The 23,967-nt window shown below is 39.1% G+C and overlaps 1 protein-coding gene across 8 annotated transcripts in view; it reads right to left on the reverse strand.

The window, feature by feature from the left end:
• WDSUB1 (WD repeat, sterile alpha motif and U-box domain containing 1) overlaps nt 1-23,516 on the reverse strand; it is a 41,319-nt gene extending 17,803 nt beyond the window's left edge. For 4 of the 8 annotated variants that reach the window (XM_081187732.1, XM_081187729.1, XM_081187733.1 and 1 more), the window contains exons 1-11: nt 23,388-23,516; nt 21,677-21,793; nt 19,645-20,060; nt 18,004-18,188; nt 12,670-12,762; nt 10,097-10,190; nt 8,661-8,694; nt 6,678-6,718; nt 6,322-6,428; nt 5,252-5,431; nt 1,747-1,887 (exon numbers count right to left, since the gene is read on the reverse strand). In XM_081187732.1, the coding sequence (XP_081043858.1) occupies nt 1,747-1,887; nt 5,252-5,431; nt 6,322-6,428; nt 6,678-6,718; nt 8,661-8,694; nt 10,097-10,190; nt 12,670-12,762; nt 18,004-18,188; nt 19,645-20,042 (1,273 nt within the window). In that variant the 5' untranslated portion in view covers nt 20,043-20,060; nt 21,677-21,793; nt 23,388-23,516. The other 4 variants (XM_081187731.1, XM_081187730.1, XM_081187734.1 and 1 more) reach the window with 4 other exon arrangements.
• Between the last annotated feature and the right edge of the window lie 451 nt (nt 23,517-23,967).

Genomic DNA, 23,967 nt, shown 5'->3' on the forward strand with positions numbered 1-23,967 from the left:
CACCAACCTTCTCCAAACATTTGCTGAATGAAAGCTGGGATTCTATGCACATCTATTATATTACTTATTTTAATATGAGCTTTAAAATTGGTTTCCCAAAGTTCATCACAAAGCTGTCAAAAGAATCCTCAGAGCTGCTATGCAAGGTCCCTTGTGCCCATTGCCTTTCATGTATAAAACAGAAGCACCGAAACAGTGACGTGACTAGGCAGTAAATTGCCATTGACAATCTGCATTTTAATAGCCCTCATTCAATACTGGTGCTTTTTTTTTAAAAAAAAGTATGCATTGCCATTTTATTGTAAAAGCCATTGTTTACTTCTGCTTAAGTCCCATACACTTTCCCCAGAAGCATGAACATAGTTTTATTTGGACATTTGCTGAGCACTCATAAAAAAATATGTTTTGGTTGCCTTTACCTCTTCCTTTTTGAAATAAGAGGAAGAAATGAATCACAATATTTGCATTTAGCACTTTCCAGCATAAGATTGATATCAACGTGAGAAAATGTAAGAGGCACTAAAATATTAATCAAACATTTACTGTAATATCTAATGAATTTTGTAACAGTGAGTACTTCCCATTGTGCGAGAAATGAAAGGTGACAACGGGGAAAGCAGGCGTGTATGGAAGAGTTCACATTTATGCTTTCAAACAGTAGCAGCCTGCTTTACTTCTATACCTTTATTTCCCACAACTACTTTTTTTTGGGGGGGGGGCAACAAAACTATTGCCACTGTTCTTCTTTGCTTTGTTTGTAGCTAAGAGCAAAGTGATAATTCATAAAACATTGCAAGATACCATGAAATATACTGCTCTGAAGCACTTACAGTAGCTAATTTTGCTCCCCAGAAGTAGCTATGACCTGAAGTGTCTGTAGCCCGAGGTACCACTGTATATTATTAACAACCTCTTTCAGCCATTGAGATCTACCAGTGATCAAATTGCAACCTTACAGCAGCACAAGAATCCAGCATATGCACTCACTATAGTGCAATTCTCTATAGGTCAACTCAGAAGCAAGTCCAATTGGGCTCAATAACACTCCAAAGCAAGTGGGTATGGGAACGCAGCTGAAGTGTTTGAACTAGACTTTGTAACAGAAGAGTAAATGTCTTATTTTCTGTCCCATTATTCCCAAATATTGTTATATGATGGCCATTCAAATGAGAGCAATTGTGTTCTGTAGGGACTTGTAGTGGCACTTAGAAAATTTGAGCACATTATTCCTTTTTTCAATTTCACATGCAGCTCTACAATTGTTTTGTTACTATAAACTTCACAGCAATGAATTCTCTGAAACATTTTAAGATACGCCTTGTTGCATATCAGCATATCATCATAAATGTTTAGTTGCAAAACCAAAACCCAGCCTCTGGATAACTCATTGGGGCTGCCATTTTGTCTGGAAAGTAGATGGCAAAAACAGACAAAATGGCAGTGTCCCTGTGACATGTCTGTATCCAGCAAGCTGTTGACCATCTGAACAACTCCACTAGACTGTGTAGATAAAACGGCATTCTTGGGCACAGGGACTATACAAAGCCATAAAGAGCCTGCATGCAAGACTTTGCTGTATTTACCAGAGGAAAGGTTTCCCTTGCTGCTTGGGGCAATGCTATAAAAATGTTGAGCACTAAATGTTTCCTGAGTAGTTTTATATCATAAAGATAAATTATTAATACCTGAGCCTTTTTATCTGAACTGAAATAATAAAAACATATAAATCACTTTCATCACACCTACCTGCAGCAATGACTGGCTCTCTCATAAGCTCCCTTGTTATGGGACATAGGAATTCATCAGGGATACCCAAACTGGCAGTTTTCATTTCAGTCCTCAGCTCCTCAATGTTACGCAATACTTTACCGCGAAGACCTAGCGATTCTGGAAAGGAATTCACAATAATGACCACTTTAGAGTCTTCTTGGTGCCACAATCAAACTTGAAAATGCTTATCTTATGCATATATTGCATAAAGCAATGGGTTCCCAAACTTTTCGCCCCCTGGATCACTTTAAAATCACTGGTGAACAATTTAATTATTTTTCTGCCTGTCATGGCAATTGTAATGCACTGTGCTAGATGCTGTATGCTTTTAATTGTATTTTATTGTATTACAATTCAAATTGTAAGTGTTCTTTTCACAAATGTCATGGAGCACTTCTGGTATAAGTTCATCTCTTCTTTTTCTGTAACACTGAAAAAGTCTAAATGTACCAATTGTGCTACCTGGGCACACATTGCCCCTTCAAACATTATGGTATCTTAGAAGAATGGTCCAGATGCTGCTGTTGTAGAGTCTTTAAAGATGTCCTGAGACTACAGAGTGAGGATAGGGCAGGGGTAGGCTGGAGTTCTCTTTTTCTGTCATTCTCTGATGCACCTCATGTTCCCATAAATTAATTGCAGGGGAATAATGTAACTGCAAAGACTAAAAGGCTACTTGCAGATGGAAAATAAGACACACACCCCCCCCAGATTATTTATTGCTGAAATATTGTAAGAGTGAATGTAGATACTGCAGCAACATAACATATTTTCAACCAATATCATCCAGTGAAGAACCAGACAGGAGAGCCTTTTAAATCACATTGCAATCAACTTTGGCAGCATAAACGTATTCAAGCAAATAAACAAGACTGTTTCAAAGTTGTCATTACAACTCATTAGCAATGCTCAGAATTCAGTGAGGAAACTATTAACGAACTCCCAAACTGCTTAGATGCCCCACCACAATCATTATTATTTGAACCTTTTATTACTTTCTATGTGGATTCTCCTTCACATGATGTGCAAAAGAAGAGCAACTGGACTCATTAACTATGTTTGTACAGGAATTGATATTCTGGTGATGTTTTGGAAAGAAAGAAAATAACAGGTAGAAGGAGGTAGAGATAGTGGCTGGTGGGTGCATTAACATACCTTTCCTTATTTCTAATGTGTAACCACATTGAATTTGAATGAATGTGAAAATCCTGTACTTTATTTCCATGGCTTTTGCTGTCCTAATTTAACTAATGTTTATGTAGTTACATGGCAATTAGCTTAGAAGAGAGGCTGGTTCTATTTGCATGGTAATAAAAAATTGTTCCAAAGAAGTGTCAAAAACAATCAAACAGACTAATGAAATGCTATGTAAACCATCTGCTGGTCACCTTTTCAATTAAGAAAGAAAAAACTAATGTAACAGGACGAGCTCAGCCAAACATGTAGAAGTTACACATGTTTTATCTCTATATACTGTTGATTTTAAGAATCTTTTAACATCTTTAGAATTCTTGTTAAATAGTTTAAAACAGATATTTAATGCTTAATATTTTTGTAAACCACTTAGAGGTTTTCTTACAAGCGGTATATACTTTTTCTTATAAATAAAGTTAACTAAGCTAAAATGGTGCACCTTCCAGGCAGGTTAGACCACACGTGAATTTTAGCTTTTCGTTTCTCCACAGCATCTTGTCCTTAGATGAGCTCAGGGAGCACCCGAGACAGCAGGATGTGTCCTGTTCTACCAGGAAGCCAGGAGGCAGGTGGTCTGCACAACTCTGCTAATTTCCAAACACCACTAGAGTCCACAGAGGAGACTGCCTAATGCTTATGGCAGTCTATATTATATTGTTGTTTTGTAAACCACTTTGGAATCATTTATGTGGAAGGTGGCATATATGTGATTTAAAACAAATAATTTACACTATAACAATAGCTTTTTCATGTGGATACTTCATTGGATACTCCATTAAGCATCTGGTTGGGCAGAACACCATTCCCAACACACACACATATACGTATGTGCCTATATCTGTATCTTCCTGTGATATATTCTACATTGTATTTATCACATTATGGGAAAGTCCATTAAGTAATATCTGCTATTGTCTTATTATGTTAATATTGTATGAATTATGGAGGACAGTGAGTTCTGCTAACTAAAATATTTTAAATTTTGTTTACCCAGTACATCACATAACTCGTCTCATTATGACATGCTCTGCCACATCTTCTATTATTTTCTTATTTGTAGCTTATAATTAGTTCTCAGTGGTGTCATTAAAAGTCCTAGTACTCAGGCAACAAGCTATTATGTTGATTTTTCCACAGTGGTAGTGTGTACGCTAGAGGTCAGCCCAGCTAGGGACTTCATCTTCAGTCTCACTGCTTTTAATTTTCATAGAAGCCAACTATCAGCATTATCTTATTAGTTTCAACTGATAAGCTTGGAAACTTTTGGCCTCCTTGAATAAATAAATGCACACAGAAGCAATTCCTCTTCCACTTCTTAAAAAAAGTTTGACACAGCATGAAGAAGCTAAAAGCCTCCTGACTGTGAGCTCTGTACTCATTTATTTGAATCAGTTTCTAATACTACAGCCTGGATAAGGTCAGTTTATATGGTCATTTCAAGAACAACAGAGCCACCGGAAACCAGGCAACAACTGTTTTGTGCAGGGGTTGCGTTCCCGACCCACACACACATCAGTGGAGCACATGTAAGCCTGCCTCGTTCCCTTTTCTGGCCACTTCCAGGTTGTGGCAATGAGCACATGCACTGAACACACCTAAAACAGTTGTTGCCTGTATTGACTATAGCAGCCTTTCTCAACCTGTGGGTCCCCAGATGTACTACAGCTCCCATTACCCCTAGCTAGAAAGGCCAGAGCTCAGGGATGATGGGAGTTGTAGTCCAACAACATCTGGGGACCCACAGGTTGAGAACCGCTGGATGAAAGGAAGAGCAGAGCCAGATAGCTCTGCCTCTTTTTACAGAAAGCACTAAACGTATGAAGTGGGCTGTGAATTTGTGTACTTGGGCTTAATAGAGTCAAACCACTACTGCAATACAAATTTACTTATTAAAATAACCCCACATGGACAGCACAGCACAGAGTTATTGTGCAAGATTGATTCGTTGGTATATTTTTTAAAGAGAGGAGAAAAAAACATTTTTTCTCTTTTTTGAGATCTCATGTTAACATGAAATTATAGTTATCGTTAGTAACAGGAAAACACCAAATGCAGTAGTGTGAAAATATATCTCTAGTACTGCCAAATAATTTTTCAAGAGTGATATTCACAAGATGAATAAACAGCATTAACCAACCTGGTTCCCTCCAGGTATTTTGAACTACAACTCCCACCATCCCTGACTACTAGCCCTGAGAGTCCAACAGCATCTGCAGGGCACTATGTTGGGGAAGGCTAGCACAAAAATCCTAAAAGTATTAACAAATATTTATCTTAACAGTCTTACCAATTTTTAAATCATCAGCCAAGCTCTCTTTTGTAAGATTAAGAAGTTCTTTCCCATCGATGTTGTTCCTTTTGAAAATCTCAACTACGTCTTGTAAGCCATGTGTGCATAGCCAAGATGAAACCTCTTCTTCTGACCAACTCTCTGCAAATATCTTTGGCTCCTCTATTGCTGACCTTTCTGGAGCAAATCAAAGGAAGATTTTATACAAGAACATATTTCAGGTGAAACAGCCCAGCCTTTAAACGTTGCTCTAAACCTTGACTCTCAGTGTACATTTACAAGTTTTAGAAAGTATTACACAGTGTCCTTGACTTGCTAGAAGACAAATGCTGCTTTATTTTAAAAGGGCATAGGATGTCAATCAAATCAACCAAAGGCCTGGTTAAAAAGGAACGTTTCTGCCGGCGCCTAAAGGTGTATAATGAAGGCGCCAGGCGAACTTCCCTGGGGAGAGCATTCCCCAGACGGGGAGCCGCTGCAGAGAAGGCCCGTTCTTGTGTTGCCACCCTCCATACCTCTTGAGGAGGCATATGAGGAAGGGCCTCAGAAGATGATCTCAGGGTTTGGGTAGGTTCATATGGAAAGAGGTTCTCCTTGAGGTATTGTGGTCCTCAGCCATCTAAGGCTTTATAGGTCAAAACCAGCACTTTGAATTGGGCCCAGAAACTAATTGATAGCCAGTGGAGTCGAACCAGAATCGGTGTAATATGCTCAAACTGTCTTGCTCCGAGGAGCAACCTGGCCGCTGAATTCTGCACTAGCTGAAGTTTCCAAACCTCCTTCAGAGGCAGCCCTACATATAACGCATTACAGTTACACTTGAATTGCACTGGTAATTTATTTAACATTTATAAGGATTTTCTGCAGTCTACATTTCTTGGACTTCAGCACCATGGAAAAGACCTGTCTTGAGACTTTCGAAAGCCATTGCCAGCCAAAGTAGTCTAGTCAAGATGGACCAATTATCAGACTCAATATAAGTTTATTCACATTTCATATAGACTGTATCTTAACAAATGGTGATGTAAAGTTTATAAAGCACACGACAAAAGCATTCCTTTACTAACCTTTCAGATGTTGCTTTGGTTCAAACTGCCAGATGTTCACAGATTTATCCATCGACCCCGTAGCAAATAGTGGCATATCTGGTGCAAAGGCACAAGTTGTAACATATCTAGAAATAAAAGTAGCTTGTTAGATACATTTCACATTTTACATATGACATTTTTTTTACCAACCACTAAAACACAAACAGTGAAACCCTCCCCGCCCCAGGCAGCTGATACATTGGGTATACATAATCAATAATAACATATTCAGATCAACCATATGTACAATTCTATATACCTTAACATTCCTCCCTCCACAATTTTAACTATTCCTCTTGGCTAATATAATGAAAACTGTTATGCTAATATCCTACCTGGTATGCTGAGTCAAAATGTGTAAGATGTTCCCAGTGTTCTGCCAACAACAAAATATTGTGTATGTTAAGACAAACAAAAAGACAACTATAACCATTTAATATTACAGATGAACTGATCACTTAACATTTTATTTTATCACTGAAGATTATTTATCCAGGGCAGATGAAGGTAATAGACTACATGACATTGGCTGAAATGACTGACAGAATCCGTGAACGGGGAAAAGAGACGGCGGATGAAGACTGGAAGAAATTTAAAATTTATCTTAAGAAATATTACAAAATTAATGAATGCTAAAATGTTGAGGTTTTTAGCAAGAAAAGGAGATTACAGCGACAAAAGATTAAGTAAAAGAAAAGAACAAATAAGGAACTAAACTTGATAAAAATCTAATTTAGGACTTGCTGAAATAATTTTGGGAATTGGGATGCAGAAAGGGGAGGTTTGGGGGAGTCAGAGAAATGAGGTTTATGAAAAAAGGAGATGAATTTATACGTGTTTGTTTTGTCTTTTTATTTGTTTGTATTGTTTATAAAAACTTTGTAAAATCAATAAAAAATTTATATAAAAAAAGAAGATTATTTATCCAGAATTAAGCCACACATGAGAAAAAACGGGAACTGGAACATTAATAGAATTATGCTACAGAATAAAGAGCTTGTGGTTAGCATACTTGGCCACTAGATGCTACCCTTCACAAACATATCTAACATTGTTTTATAATAATTACCTTCCTCTTAATAAAAATAGTATCTCTAAGCAGTATTTTCAGAAGTCACAAGATTCAGTTCCCAAAAGAAATATAGGACATATACCTCTAAGTGATGCCTTCACATATGTTTTAACCATAAAAGTTTACGGCACAATAAATCTGTGAGTCTAAGTTGCTACATATGCCAACATTATTTCTGTAACAGACTAATGAACATACCCCCTAAAACAAGTGTGGGGAACATTTTTGACCAGGCAAGCCAAATTTTTATCTTCCTCTAACCCACAGAGATCAACTTTGATAGGCGGTCTCCCATTTGTCAATCAACTGATGCTATGATGGCATCTGGTGACTGATAGATGGGTAGTCCCACCTAACTGTCAAAGTTGGCCTATGGGGAAAGTGGTCTGCTTTTCCCCATAGAGAACATGCTAGTGAAGCAGCACCCAGCAGAATTGAACCCTCCACTCACCAGTTTAATGCACCTGGCTGCAGGGATCTGCTTTGCCACCATATTCTCTGCAAAGGAATGCACTGGTGAAGCAGATCCCAGCATAATTGAATTGCTGGGTGCTAGGGTAATATTCCCCAATTAAGACCAAATCTTAATTGCTACTCATTGTTTGTTTCTCTCCAATTCTGATTCTAAACCATGAGCCCAGGTTCAGACAACACAGTAACTCAAGACTCTGGCTTGTTATGTCCACAGCAAGGTAGTAGAAGTTTAAAATTATGGTTTAATGTGACATGTGAACTAGTAAAAAAAAAAGAGGTATTTCCTTCTCCAATTCAATCTTTCCAAGTGTTGATTGGATTATAAGATACTTGGGAGCCCAGCTCTACGGAAAGCACATGAAAAAATCAGGTGCCTCGCTTGAATTTCTTTGGGTGAAGATTATTACAAGAAGTGCCTTTAGCATATTTATTGTTCAGGTTCAAACAAAATTATGAAATAAAAACCTGAAATTACATACTGATAATTTTCAGAGGTTGATATGCTGGTGCACAATAGCACCATTTACTATGCTGACTTTAAGATGTAAACAAGACAGTGAGCTATTACTGTAATTTAAACATTTTATTGTGTTTGCTTAGCTTCTCAAAATGAATAATAAAAATATGTTAACAGTCCAACCCTATGCCCTGTTTTGTCTCCAAGAGTAAAGCCTTCATCTAATTGCAAAGTCCTGCACCACTGAAAAAGCTCACAATTCCTTTACTACATTGCTATTCTTGCAAAATTATGATTAATATCTTACATACTTACAGTTTCAAAAATCATTACTGTTTTGTCCACAGATCTAGGAAGAAATAAATCAAATTGTGTATATGTAAGAGAAATGTAACTGAAATACAGCAACATTTGCCTCACAACAGAGATAAGCAACAGTTTTATATGCAGCTTTTACGTGTACCAACTCAGTAAGCTGCAATGCTAGTACTCATATTAGAACTCACTGTGGTACTTAAGACAGTGATTCAGGTTTTTTCCACCTTACGCTAACATATGAAGCTCTTCTTCCTTCGAAACTTCAAGAGAATGAAAAAAGGCTGGTAGAATAAGAACGGTGTTAGGAGCAAGCTGTTCTAAATGCCAATGCCTTAAGGATCCAACTGAGTAGCTAATAATCAGCAAAGCATAATCACTTCTGCTACACGAAGCAACAACATTTCCCAAATGCTTTTGCCTATTCACCTTCACATTTAGCCTTATATTCTGGATAGCTTTGACCTGATCCTCAGGTTGAAGAGGAGTAGTGAAAGAGCTGTCTGTGCTCCAAATTTTGGCAAAAGCAACTCAATCTATTACAGAATGTCTCATAATAGGAATTCACTGTGTGCAGAACTATTGCATAGAGAATGATGTTTCATCATGAATGGATGTGATTTGTTATAGAATCCACTGCCTACAGCTTAAAAAATTTGCTTAAGGCAAATATCACCCCGTGTAGCTCAAGCAGCAAGGTCGACTGAATTCACGTTTCACTAAATTTCAGTTCAGCATGATGTGCAAGAGCCACAGCCCTCCCCATTCCCATGACTGAGAGTTTAGCAGCTTTTTGTTTTCCCTTTTGTTTCATTGTGGTTTACCATGTTGCCCAGAGCAACCAACTGTGGTTAACAGTATGGTTACTATTAAACAAGTCAACTTCGAAGATAGCTTGTTGAAAATAACCAAAGTTACTGCTAACCACAACTGTGGATCCACTTCTAAATACCTCCTTTCAATTGCAGATGGGCGGGGGGAGCGCATGAGTCTGAGACTGGCTGCAGCCAACACAATGTATTTTAAGCGTGACGTGCAAATGTGGCCTTTAGCTCCAGAAAAAAATGTGGCATTTGTATGTTTTAGCTTAGAAACCTTTTAAAAAGTGTAGGGGAATTGGCCCATTGTGGGTTGTGAGGGCAGTATAAATGCTACACATTGAGAATGGCAAGTTCCATTATTTTAGTGTATGTCCTGAAAATGTGGCACATGTTAAAATGAACTGCGCTCAGGGACTCCATGCAGACCCCTACATTTTCATAAAGTGATACTGTAGCCATTATGACATCATATATAGGCTCATCTTCATTAATTTGGAATGGATTTTAAATTATATAGGAAGGATCTATATAATTACAGACACAAATAAAGAAAACAAGTAAACAGAGCACAACGAATGTAAAACTGAATCATAAGAATGAAGCAAATATTCTTACCCAGAGACTAAAATCTGTCCATCGCAGGAAAATGCACAAGCCAGAACTGGGGCAGTGTGTCCTTTTAACGTATGTTTACATTTCAGTTCAAGGCCTGTACATTCAAAAATGAGCATAATTTTAAAATTCAAATTTGGAAAGGTCATTTGATACTGCCATTCACCCAGCCTTCAAATATGAAACTACTTAAAATTATGACAGCTTGGCTATGTTCTGTGTCTTGGCCCACATACCTGGACAAGCAACAAGTCTCCCCTCTAGGAAGGAAACAGTACATTTTAAGAAGGCAGCCTTTTATTCCAACTTTAATACCAGATTTCATTCACCCAAAAGGATCTGACACCCCTATGAAGTAGGACAGAGGGAACAAATAGAGGCACGCATATGTGCTGGCCTGGCAGTCTAACCCCACACCATAGGGGTAATGCTAGCAGGAACCTAAAATGATGGTTCCTCATTAACAAAAATTATGTTATTTAATTATCCAGAATTAATGGCTGAGGTACATTAGCATGTTCTAGGGCTGGTTTAGTACACACAGAGAGGGGGCATGTTCATCGCCTAAGGAAATATGACATATCCAGAAGACATGCGAGAGCATTATTATGCCTGTAACACTTAACATTTTCCATTAAAAAGGTAGCTAGACAATTTGTAAAGGCCGTTATTTGTGACTAAGGTCTCACAAGTTTGCACAGTATCACAGAGTATACAAAGATTCACTCAAGTGGGTTTTACTATTACAGTGGTTTTGCTTGGAACAATATTTATTTCACTGTATCCATAGTTTAAAGACTGAGGAATACACAATATTCAGGTATTTATTTCTAGGGGAAAACACTGTAAAAGTCCACATCAAAGGTCTTGAAACAGTAAAATTTAATAGTCTCCCACACTGCAATTCTAGAAACTACTAACACTGTTCACTAAATTACTGTGGAATATTTTATTGCTTCATGTTTTAAAGCCACAAGACACCCAGTTTTATGGTATGAAAATCATATTGTGCTATCAGAATATTAACAATATGCAAATATTTGCAGAGCATAGTACATTTCAGTATGCTGGAAGAAAAGAAAGCAGGAACGTATGGGATATATGGGGCAGACTGCAAAGCTACATTAGAAACAACCCAAACAATCCTTTGTTTAGAAGAATGTGTTTCAATATATTGCACAAAGCCATTCAAATCTTTGCTTCAAGAACTTCCTGGCTTTCCAGTGTGTTATGACAATATTTATGCTCTTCAGCATAGCTTTTATATGTAAACCATGGTTATACACATGCTATAAATCTAATGTTTATGCAACATATAAAAAGCTGTTTTAGTATATGAAAACATATTGAAGAAAGCTTTTTAGACTCAAATTATCTTCATACAATATGAAACAACAGAATAGACATTGTGCACTGAACAATGACTATTATGCTACTCAATCAGTCATTGTACACGGTGCAGCATTAAGACACAGCTTTAGAAAAGACCTCCTTGTTTTTAACCTGCTGTCCCTGTTTTACTGTTTTCATTGCTTCTTACTGCTTTCGGTGTATGATATTATTTTGTACCTTTATATCACTGTAAGCTGCCCTGAGCGCTGTGGCTACAGTGGAAGGGTGTTGAGTACAGTAGAAGGAAACTCCCTTTACTTAAGGAAATGTATACTTAGCATTGGGTTTTTTTCCAGGTAAACAGCCAGAATTGTAACCTGCAATCCATGCTGGATAAATTGGGGAGTGGGCTCCACCAACATAGAGGCCCCTGCTGTACCCACTAAAAGTGTGGCAGTAATCAATCACAGTAAGGTCCCCAAATGGGACATTATGGGGGAAGCAATGGAGCTGCTGAACCCAAAGCCAGCTTGTTTCCTGAAGAGGGGCATAATATGGCTGCCCCCCACCACTTGCTGGAATGAGAAGCAGGGCTTCAGACACCGAGTCACACCTCAGCTCCATCCAAGTACTCCCAGTCAGTGTTTCAATTGCTCCTAGGGCACTCATTGTTCACTAGAAAGTGACTTTCCATTGTTTGGGAAGTGCCCTTTCTTTCCTTTTTGCTTTGTGCGTATAGTAGCCTCCATCATAACTCTAATTACAGAGCCAAAGTCACCTGTGGCTGCCCTACACTAAGCAGGGAGTTGGACTAGATGTCCTTCAAGGTCCCTTCCAATGCTCTCATTCTATGTGGATGGTACTGGTTGCCAGTTGGATACTTGTAACTAGGAATGTTAGCTTCATTTGCATTGATGGCATGCATCTATTCCACTCAGACAGACAAATTTGTAACTCAGGTCAGCTACTGAGATGCAAGTCTGTGGTGAAGCTAGAACTAACCACAGGATACCGTACCATATCAATGTTGCCTAATGGCATGGCTCTTAATAGCAGTAATTTCCCAGCATTTTGGCGCTTGAGTGAACATGGAAATCCCATAACACAGCATGTTAAACTGATATTTTTTGTTAACTGAATATTTCTTACTGTTTGAGCAGAAAACAATTTAAAAGCAAAACAGTATGAAAGCTAGCAATTTAGTGTAAGAAGATTAATATTATTGTTATTATTATTATACATACCTGTATTATCAGCGAGTGAAATAAGCCATATCTTAATTGTGCTGTCCTGACCAGAAGATGCCATTAGGAAATAGTTAACATCTTGCTTATTACCTGATTAAAAATATATATTTTTAAAAAATGTATTAGAAACATAGCAAAGCAAGCAAGATTTCATTTTTTTAAAAAAAATGTCTACATGTAAATTGGACATACACAATTAGAATTTCTTTAAAATGTTTCCTAGGTATTAATAAAAAAATATGTTCTAAAACTTCTGTATATATGTACCATTACTATGATCCTAAAGTCTGTAGTCAAATAAAAGCATGCTCTTAGAAAATTGTATATGAAGAGGCAAAGGGTGGTAATCTGTATGGAGACTATGGAGAGTTCCTTTGTTGTGCCCAATTCAAGTCATGCCAACTGCTTGCCCATAATAATGTGGGCTCAGCATATCTTCAGAAACTTCACCCATATAACTTCCCAGCCCCCACACATACACTATTAACACTGCACAGAAATGGACATACCGGTACTACATGGTAAGGAACAAGTAGATGTCATTCACCCCAATCCTAACCATTGTCACTTAGAAATAACTTCTGGTTTTAATGAGGCTTGGTTCTATATATGCATGATTCCTACAGTTTCTGAGAATCTGAAGTTACAGAGACCAGTGCAACTGAGGACTGCCATCAACTGGGAGGATTGCCTGGAAGGAAAGCAGAGCTGCCTAACAGCAAAGGGTTATTGCAATAGCCCTATAGCTACTGTAGAAAAATAGGTCTGGAGCACACAATGAGTGGCATTCAACTAAGGTTGATTCAGAGTAGACCAGTTGAAATTAACAGACTTCCTTGGTCACGTTCATTAATTTCAATGATCCTCCTCTGAGTAAAACTTAGTTGGGTACCACTCAGTAGTTTCAGTGTGGTGGGATGGGAATCACCTCTGTAGGTTAAAATGTCCCAGGAATTTGTACAGAGTTGCAACTAGAGAGAGATTACCGTTTATTTTTAAATATTCCTCAGAAAGTCTGTAATGCAAACAGACTTCATTCCAGTAATCCCCCATGGGAAATAACTCTTAGCTTCAAAACAAATTAGAAAGCAGCTAAAACTGGGATGTTTAGGCTATATTATGCACACTTTTCATTATCAGTACTCAAATTGCTGTGACTAGCCCTATTCTGCAGTTTTTCTTGTCACTTCTGGAATCAATTTGCAACCCACCCTTTCTTCACTTCTGATTTTTTCAGAGGATATTTGACCATAAACAAAACACGGTTTCACAAGTGAACCACAACACATTTGACATGAAAAGAAGAAAGTTTTATTTATAGAACACATTAAATTCTAAAAAGCCAATTAGTAAACAACTGCAGGGAAAGGAGAAGATTTGCTGTAGCTGGCAAGATGGAAAAATGAAGAATAGCTTTTAGTAGTTTTCCCAAAAGGTGAGAAAAACACATCTCTAGTGAGTGCATCACTGTCAAAATCAAAGGCAAAAATATATATAATGACTGTATACACGTCAAGCAAAAAGCAAGAAATTCCTATCAACAGAAAATGGAGATCCAAGAGAAAATTGTCTCAAATAAATCTGTGTATTATTATACAGGGATTCTTAGCTACAATAAAAATAATAAATCAGATATTTACAACACAAGTCTTCAAACAAATATAATGAAACATGATAAAGATCATTTAGCTGACTTAAGAGAACAGTCAAATGGATATGGTAGCAATTGGAAGGAAATAAACTACAGTTCTAGAGCTGTACCATGGTTTCATGCCAATCATGTTCATGTCAGTGGGCGCTGGATCACGCAGATCCAAGGCTGCCCCTCCTCCACTACTACCACCACCACCACCACCAGAAACCAGATGGTAGTATATCTAGGCCTTCAGAGCTTTCTGTGGATGAACTGGGGGACATCATGTAGCATAAATGCCTTTCTGTTGAATGGCCTCCCTCTTCAGTAGCAGAGCAGGATTTGCACTGCCATTACAATTGCAGACTTACTATAGCTTCCCAAATAGTATTTTAAAGCAATTAAAATATTCATCTTCTAGGAAAGATAGTGGATAGAATATGTACTTAACATAATTTAAATTCTATGGGGAAACTGTCTAAATTGAAAATAATATAAAAGAATTATATTCGTATTACTTTGAATCAAAAGTTTAAATACAAGTTCAGTTTTGTGGGTTGTATTCTAAGTAGCATTTTGCGCAACTTCCACTCACACAATAGAACTTTCCCCCCTTCTCCTCTCCCTAGATATGCATATCCTCCAACATTTCCCTGATGAAAAGAGGGATGGCCTATTAAATAATAAAGAATATAGTATTATCACCATCATCCCACCCATCTGACTGGGTTGCCCCAGCCGCTCTGGGCAGTTTCCAACATATATAAAAACATAATAATACATTAAACATTAAAAAAAACTTCTCTATACAGGGCTTCTAAAGATTGCATAATTACTTATCTGCTTGGCTTGGGGGGTCGCATAACTCTATACCCACAAGCATTTCTCTGATGAAAATAGGGACGTCCTAAGGAAAGGCGGGACATGTAAATCCGGGACTGTCCCTGGAAAATAGGAACACTTGGGGGTCTGGATATGTTCTGGGGTTTCCAACTCTCTGGAACAGATTTGAGGGTGGTGCACAGTATGCATGCAGGGAAGAGGGGGAAGTCCCATTGCACAAGCAGATCTCATTCTGCTTGTGCATTTATTTGCTTGAATAACACCTTATATGTTTTAGCACATTGATAACCACTGCATTTATGAAATTAATAACTGGTAAATATGCCAACAATTCTATTTGCATTATTTTAGATTGTAAGAACAATTATAAAACTTTACATGACGACAAAAGCAATCCTTTGTAAAATAACAGAATATCAAAGCTGAAATCTGATGCAAACTACCTGGAAGTATATCCCACAGATGCAATGAGACTGAGGGCCAAACTAGATCGAATAATACTTTTATTTAATCCTGGGTGAGGGGAGCAATTTGCATTAGGACTACAACACATGATGAGCGGAGGCTTATTCCTTTCCTCACCATTTATGCATCACACACAAAAGTAGTTGCTCAGAGCTGGGTCAGGCAGCAGCCTGATCCAATGCCTTGAGAACAGGCAGATTCATTTCATTGCTATATAAAAGCACTGTCTCCAGTCTTCCCAACAAGAAGGAGGAGGGGGTGTAATCTAGACAGGGTCCACTTTACACCAATTTACCACCATTTCAATATGATCTAAAACAGGATATATGCAAACTTCACTTATAGTAAGTTCAATTTCTATGTTAGATCCCATGATAAACTGCCAACATTTTTAAACAGTAATAGTATGAATATTGAAGTAGAAACTAATGAAGCGTTCTCAAGGTTCAAATCAGATGGGAGATTAAGGAATTCACCTTAAAATATCTTAAACATCCTATAGTTTATGATTTTCTATTGCTTTGTTCTACATAACATCCACTACAGAAAACAGAACCTTTAAGATTTCCAGAATGTTGCAACCACAGGCATCCTTACATCCACACTCTTCTATGCCAATGCCTCATCTCAGTGTTTGTTTTTGTAAGGCTTCTAAAAGGGTACACACAACTTTGTGTTGTCCCCTTTCAGCTAAACTTTACACTGAGTATTAAGGAGTATTCAGGGAGAATCCAGATTGTACCACACTTTTTTGTGTACAGACTGGGCACAGTACCTGTTATTTTTATTTTTAAAAAGCCCCAAGGAGGTTGGTATCCACTCTAATCCCTGAAAGCCTGGCTCACAATGAACACTTGAAGAGTTTCTCCATCACCCACCCTCTCTAGCAGGCATAGGTAAACTCGGCCCTCCAGATGTTTTTTTGGGACTACAACTCCCATCATCTCTAGCTAACAGGACCAGTGGTCAGGGATGATGGGAATAGTAGTCTCAAAATGTCTGGAGGGTCAGGTTTGCCTATGCCTGTTCTCTAGTATAATTAAATCTCTGTATTCTTCTCTCTCTCTTTTCCTAGGTTCTTTGATTTATTAACCTAATCCTCTGTGCTACCCCTCACATTGCCCAAACCCCAGAATGACACTTACTGTAGTCTTAAACATGAGTATATTCAGGATCACTTAATACAGGTAAAGTTATGGCTAAAATAAGTGTTTGTAAATAAAACACATTGGTGAAAATTCCAACTAAAAAACAAAAAAGACCAAGCAAGATTCAAGTCAACTTATTCCTGCATTAACTTCAAGTTCTATCACGGCACTACAGCTTGCAGCATTTTTTAAAATATGGCAGATGGTATTCTTTCACAGAAGAGTATTTCAAAAAAATAAAAAATAAAGGAAAGGTTCTAACAATCATGAATTTCAATATGTTATTAATACCACAAAGGTACACAAAAGGTTCCAGTGTCAGGAGATGCCGCTTCTGTACTCTTGTGTCACTTAACCTCAATATACTAGTATACAATGTTGCAGCCTTACAACACAAACACACACCTCTCAGAAGTAAGTTCAGTGGGCCTTACTCCCAAGCATGCCTACATAAGACTGCAATCAGGGAGAGCAATCTAAAATAGGGTTGCAGGGAGAACAAAATATGATGAATCGCCTTTCCTATGCCATGCTGGGCTCATGCCAGTAGGGCAGAAAGGGCAGCAGCATTTCCCCCTTTTTTATTCTGTTCCTCCCCCGTCCCCTTAAAGCAATTCCCTTCTCATTGGAATCTAAACTGTGCCAGCTACAGAGCTGGTATAATTTGTCCCTAGTTCCAGGAGCATGTTGGGGGAGCGAGGGTTCTTCTAGCATGCCCTCAAAATGCCTCCTCTTCACATCCCCACTCTCCCCAATGTCTAAGATGCAACACTAAATAGGAACTGACTGCTGAACTCTCTGCATTCTCAGAGAGGAGACATGCTGTGTTTGATCTCTCTCTTTGGTGGGAGACATCTCTCTCCAGCCTCAGAGAGACAGAGAGATCCAATGGATTCGCTGGCTTCTGGGATGCTCTCCCAGGAACTAGAGGACTGCAACATTAATGTTGAGATAGATGACACTAAACTTGAGCACTATGAGAAATTCCGTAAATTCTTAAAATAATTCTCCTTATCACATTCTTTCACAAAGAGCCTAGATGGTCCAGTTCTCCAGAGCTTCCCAGACATCTCCTGCCTACCCCCATTATCATGCCTAGCAAAAGGGCAACTGAAGAGAAAGGAGGAAAATCTGAAGCATCAGTACTACAGGCCTCGATGATAAAACCAATTTGCATGAGAGATAGGGCTGGAGGAGAGAAAATATATTAAAAGGATTTACTTAAATAGCAAGTTAACTAACCAGAAGCCAGCTTTGAAGAAAAGTCACAGCAGGTGACTCCAAGATCATGAGCTTTCTCATTATACAAGCACTTCATTGTCTCATCCCAAACAGTTAAATCTCCACATGATGATCCAGTCACAAAGAAACTTGCATCAGGAGCAAATGCACAGGCTACCAAAGAGCCATCTTTAACACTGCCAGATCTGAAAGACAAGAATAAAGGATCATGAATTTTGGAAGTGCAAATCACATAAAATATTACAAGCCTGATAAAGTAAGATAAGCATGAATTTAACCAATTCTGAAAAGGAGAATATAAACAATCTAATGCAAAGCAATTTTGCTGGCACCTCATGCACCTACAAAGGCACAGATAAATCATCTAACTACGAAATATCAAGACCTGCCTGCTGTCTATTTACTTGCAGTAGGGTATGGCTGTGTTTAGCTGCAACATTAAATTATGATTTAGTATTACAAGAATGAGCTTCGCTTAGCCTTGAGCTTGCTTCACCTTTCTTCTCTCCTCCTCAGGTACAGCTGGAAGGACCTTGGAAGCTTCAACTTCAGTTTTAAATCAACCAGTTTAGCATGTTGTCTGCTCCCTAGACTGTTTAATCCTGGCTACAGCTAAATGAGAAAAGCCAACTTTATAAACTATGGTTTGAAATTGTCCTCATTCAAGAAATCATACCTAAGACTAACTAAGGAGTCAGGTAACATAGCAAGCTGTGGTTAATTAAACAAAAGGGAAAATTTCCTAATTCTTATTTGGACATGCATTAGAAGAGAAGGAGGAAGCATGCAAGTGTGAGGCTTACTGTGGGTTGTTCTCATAATGCTGAACCAAGGTTTATCATTATATCTAAACAAGACCACTGAATCACATGAGCTATAGAAGAAAGCTGATCATTCTTTAATATATTAATTGCGTAATAAAAACAGTTTCGAGCTAAATGCCAACTACATAAATGCATTATTCCAAAATGCAGAATTTCTAGCAATTTATATTTTAATGGGACCCATAAGCATCAGAAGGTACTGATACTTGTGGATTTAGAAACAAATTACAAGACACTATAGCATGAAAGCAGCTGAGGGGGACACCAAGGAATCCGAGATGGTTTTTGGATCTATACAGAACTTACACCTAACATATTAATAATAACTACATCAAACTGGTGCTAAAAATTAGAAACACTTTCCCAAGTTCTGGCTCTGCTAGCCCTCACAAAAAACAAAAAAGCTGTTGCTCTGTGAATTTCAGTGTCTCATCAATAAACACAATGGGATGCTTATTGTAATTGTTCCGGTAGCGGATATCTAAATTGCTATTTAAGGAAAGTAAGTTATCACCATTTTTATTAACAACAGAAATTATACCAACTTCATCTTTACTACTGTATAATACAGTCTAATGGCTTCCTCCAAAGACAGAGAGGAATCTAAAAGTACTTTAAGAATGTAAAATTTGTGTGATGTCTGTCAAGTTCAGAGGTGACTCAACTCTGACCCTCCAGATGTTATTGGACTACAGTGTGCATCATCCCTAACTATTGCCTAAGCTGGCTGTGGCTGAAAAGAGTTGTAGTCCAGCAACATCTGGAAGGCCACAGGTTAGCTACTCCTTTTCTAGTTACTGGGGCCTGACGTACTCACCGGTATACTTTAAAAGACTGAACATTCCAAAGATTTACACTTCCATCAGCAGCTCCTGAAACCAAGTACGTGGAATTAGGGGAAAATCGACAAATTCTTACAGGATGCCTACAGGGGTGCTCTAGCACTGCCAGTTTCAGTCCATTTTGAGTTTCCCACAGAACTGTGTTGCCATCCGTAGAACATGAAGCTAAAAGGTTTCCAAAAGGAGAGAAGCAGCAGCAGTGAACAGCATATGTGTGGCCTCTTAGTGGTGAGTAAGGAAGTTCATCAAAACTGCTTAAAGAATACAGACGGATAGATTTATCCAGGGAACATGTAGCCAAGTAAGAAGAAGAGAAGGCACAGTAGTTGACATCATCACTATGATCTGTCAAGGTGCAAATTAACTTCACCATTTGGTCATACAAAGTGACCTGAAATAAAGAAGAAAAAGTTATAAGCATTCATAAATGTCTAGATTATGTTCCCTTTTATTATCAGACATTATGATTAGAAGGTAAATATTTATCTTTACCACAAAAAATTCAAAAAGATGAAGATACAAACCACTTTAAAAATTGTATTTTACAGCCCAAGGAATCTTGAACATGTGACTCCAAAAGGTGCACAGCATAAATCGTATTTCCTAAATGTAGACACTGTCACCAATGCAGAATATTTATTTGCAAAGACACCCTTGTTCTTGGGACTGCAGCGCAGAAAAGAAACTCACTCCTGCCCTATCCATGGGCCACTGATACCACCTGCCTCCAAGGAGGAACACCACAGCAAAAGGAAGACCAGCTGGGTCCCATTTATCAAGCAGAGAAGGAGCAGCTGATAGCAATTTACTTTCCCCTCCAGGAAAAAAACATTCAGCTCCAACTTCCAGTTGCCATGAGATTACAGAACAGAAGGAAAGCACACTCTGGATCTAACTAAGGCAGTGTTTCCCAAACTTGGGTCTCCAGCTTTTTTGGACTACAACCCCCACCATCCCTAGCTAGCAGTACCAGTGATCAGGTATGATGGGAATTGAACTTTAAAAAAACAGCTGGAGACCCAAGTTTGGGAAACACTGATCTAAGAGCTGCTGGGTTATGCATCTGTACTACCTGCCTAGATTAGATTGTATTGCTGAGAGTATGAAATTTCAAGAGCTGGTAACTGAATTTGCTTGCGTTCCTCCTCATTTTGTATCATGTATAGGGATAGCAGAAAATTCCACTCTAAGCAGACAAAGGAGCAGAAATTGCAGCAGTCTGCATGTTTGTGGTCAGGAACACATATTAGGCATGTGAATATGATCAGTATTGACTATTTATTTTTTAGCCTGGAAATGATACATAATTAACGACTGTGTCCACCCCTCCCTCCATTTTCTGTAATTTTGTCTCCATCAAAATAAATTGCCTTTACACTGAAACAGTGTCAGATAGGTAGCCGTGTTGGTCTGCCATAGTCAAAATAAAAAAATTCCTTCCAGTTGGTCTTTAAGGTGCTACTGGAAGGAATTTTTTTATTTTGACTGAAACAGTGTGGAATTATGTAATTAAAGACTTCATTAAGGACATGTTTATTTATATTAAATTCAACCATAACAGACAGTAACATGAATAATATAGTTTTTGGCAGAAGCTGAACTGTTCTTCCTCAAGCCAATTTCTCATTCTGAGTGAGATGTGCCATGATTAAATGCTGCAGCCACACCAAAATCCTTCCACATAAAAACCTAGACTCAAAGGAAAAGGATTCTTGCCTACCCAGCCTTCTTCCTCACATACTAGTCCCCCCTGCCCTTTTTTTTGTACGAAAGAGTGTTTAATCAGGTGAGTCCCTCCCACTTACATTCCTAAATGGTACTGTCTAAAAATAACTTGGTCTTCTCTCAGTTTCATATTTGTAGAAGTGGGAATAATATTGAGCCACTTTACAGGAATGATGCAAGTAGAATTGAAGTTATGGCTGTACACAATTCTACAATTTTTATTTTAAAAGAGTCTAAAATAATGAACAGTAGCACAAAAAGAACAGCTTTAATCTTCAATACCTGTGACAATAAATAGAATCCTCTAAGCAGCTGGAGTACACACACTTCTTAAATAATTCTTAAATATTGGCTTGGATTCTTCTGGTATGTTGTTAAAATCTAGTCACAGAAGCCTTGCTGGAATAATAAAAATAGCATAAACATTCAAAACAAATTATGGCTCATGTACCTTACCCAGTTGTACATATACTCAGCATGTGTTCCACACGTCTTGTATGTCTGATGAAATTGTACAGTCATTTATCAACAATTATTTAGATGGCACAGTAATACCAATCAAACTTGAAAACCAGAATACCAAACTCTGATGAGTACTTATCAGACCACCTGATCATGAATACTGACTGTGTTTCAGCTATGATCTATATAGAATCATTTACATCTACCTACCATTTAAAGAACTTTACCCAGTCCTATGAAGCTAAGAAAACTTGCTAGCCTAGGAGGTAAATCAAATGGAACTCTGAGAACTTAACTGTTGTGTAAACATACTTAGGATTGCACTGCATGGCACCTAAGCCTCCCTCCTCCTCCGTTATGTTACAAGAGCCATGTGCTTTGAAATTACTATTATAAAACATAAAACCATTTCTGTAACTGTAAGGAATATATGATAAGACTCTGAAACACATTCAAGTAAGGTTACCAGTAAGATTTTTTTCAGTGAATTCAGGGACACTCTTCGGATGATAGGATTTTGTCAGGGACTGATTTGTAAATCCGGGGACTGTCCCGGGTAACCTTAGATTAAAGGTAACTTTGGAAGATTATTTCCATATACCACGGAGAGAAAAAGACAAAAAGATAGTACTGAGTTCCATATATTGTGTATATGATAGTTTGTATGGATGGATGCAAATTTATAAATAAATTACAATTCAAGCAGAAATGCACATCCCATCACAGTGGGGGAAGACTGACTGCTCCCCCTCAACCTGCTGTTCGGGTTTTAAGTGCTGATGCGCAACTTTTTTACAGCCAAATCCTAACCCTATCTACTCTGAAGAAAATCCTACTGAATTTCCGTGGGAATAAGTGGGGCCAGGACTGCAGCCTATGATTTCCACTTGTCACAATCTCAAGCGACAAAACTTTGTGCCGGTTGTGGTAAAGCTTTACTAGTGTCCTCATTTCAGGAATATGAGGGGTTTTTTTTCCATTCTACATTTTGATCTCAACAAGCGTGCTTTATGCGAAGTGGCTATTTGTTCTCACCAACCTTGAGCACCTGTGACGCGCGCTGAAACTCAAATCAACTTCTTTATATTCAGTATATGTATCAGTCAGCGGCGTGACCCCAATAGAAACATTACCGCGCACCACCCCCCTCCAAAAAAAAGCCCCACACCTGGACCCTGACTGGCCAGGCTTTGAGAGGGCTCAAAACAGCCACCCGTTTGAGAAGAGCCCCCTCCCCGAGACTCTGAGGCGCAAACCTCCGGCTCCCCTCTCCCTGGCGGTGGGGGGAGTAGAAGACGAGAGTGAGGCGACGCCTGCCTAACGCCCCCTAACTACTCTGAGGGGAATCAAAGAGGCGACGCCTGCGCAAACGACGCCAGGCTTCTCCCCCCCCCCCCAACACACCCCACGCTGCTCCCCGTCATTACGCCGCGCGCGCAGCCACCCGCCCGCCTTTTCAAACTTGAGCGTTCGGTGGCGGCGGTTGGAGGTTGCCCCGCTCCCTTCTCCCGCCCGCTCTCCCATCCCTTACCTCTTGTCTTGCGGCTGCGCCGAGGGCTCCGCGTCTTCCTCTTACAGCCTGCGCGAGCTTCTAGCTGACGGAGCACAACAACAACAACACTGTGGCCCCGCGAAGGTCACGTGTGCGCGCGCGCGCGCGACGCAGGGGGAATTCCACGCCCCCGCCGCCTCCGTGTCTGGAACGCCGGCTCACCTGCGGCCTGGTGACACGCCTCCAACTGGAAGGCGGAAACTGAGGATGGGGGGGGAGAGTCGGCGAGCGCGGTGATGTCACCGCTGCCTCCTTTTCAACGCGGCCAAGGAAGGCGTTGGTGGAATAGCATTCCCCCCCCCCCAGGCTGTCGCCTTCCTTGCTCTCTCCGGCCCCCACCTCGCCATTTCACGCCTGTTGCTGGGGTTCCGGGGGTGTGGAGAGAAGGATGCAAGGTCTCCCAGTCTAGCGCACATGCCAAATATTGCATTCCTGGTCAACTTCCTGCCCAATTAGCGCGAAGCCTGCCGGAGGTTTGTCATCTCCGGATAATATAGGACAATATTTTTCACATGATAACATGGCCATGTTGTTTTCCATATGCGTACATAGGGAGGGG

Source organism: Podarcis bocagei (assembly GCF_964188305.1).
Source record: "Podarcis bocagei genome assembly, chromosome: 1".
In the NCBI taxonomy this organism is placed as follows: domain Eukaryota; kingdom Metazoa; phylum Chordata; class Lepidosauria; order Squamata; family Lacertidae; genus Podarcis; species Podarcis bocagei.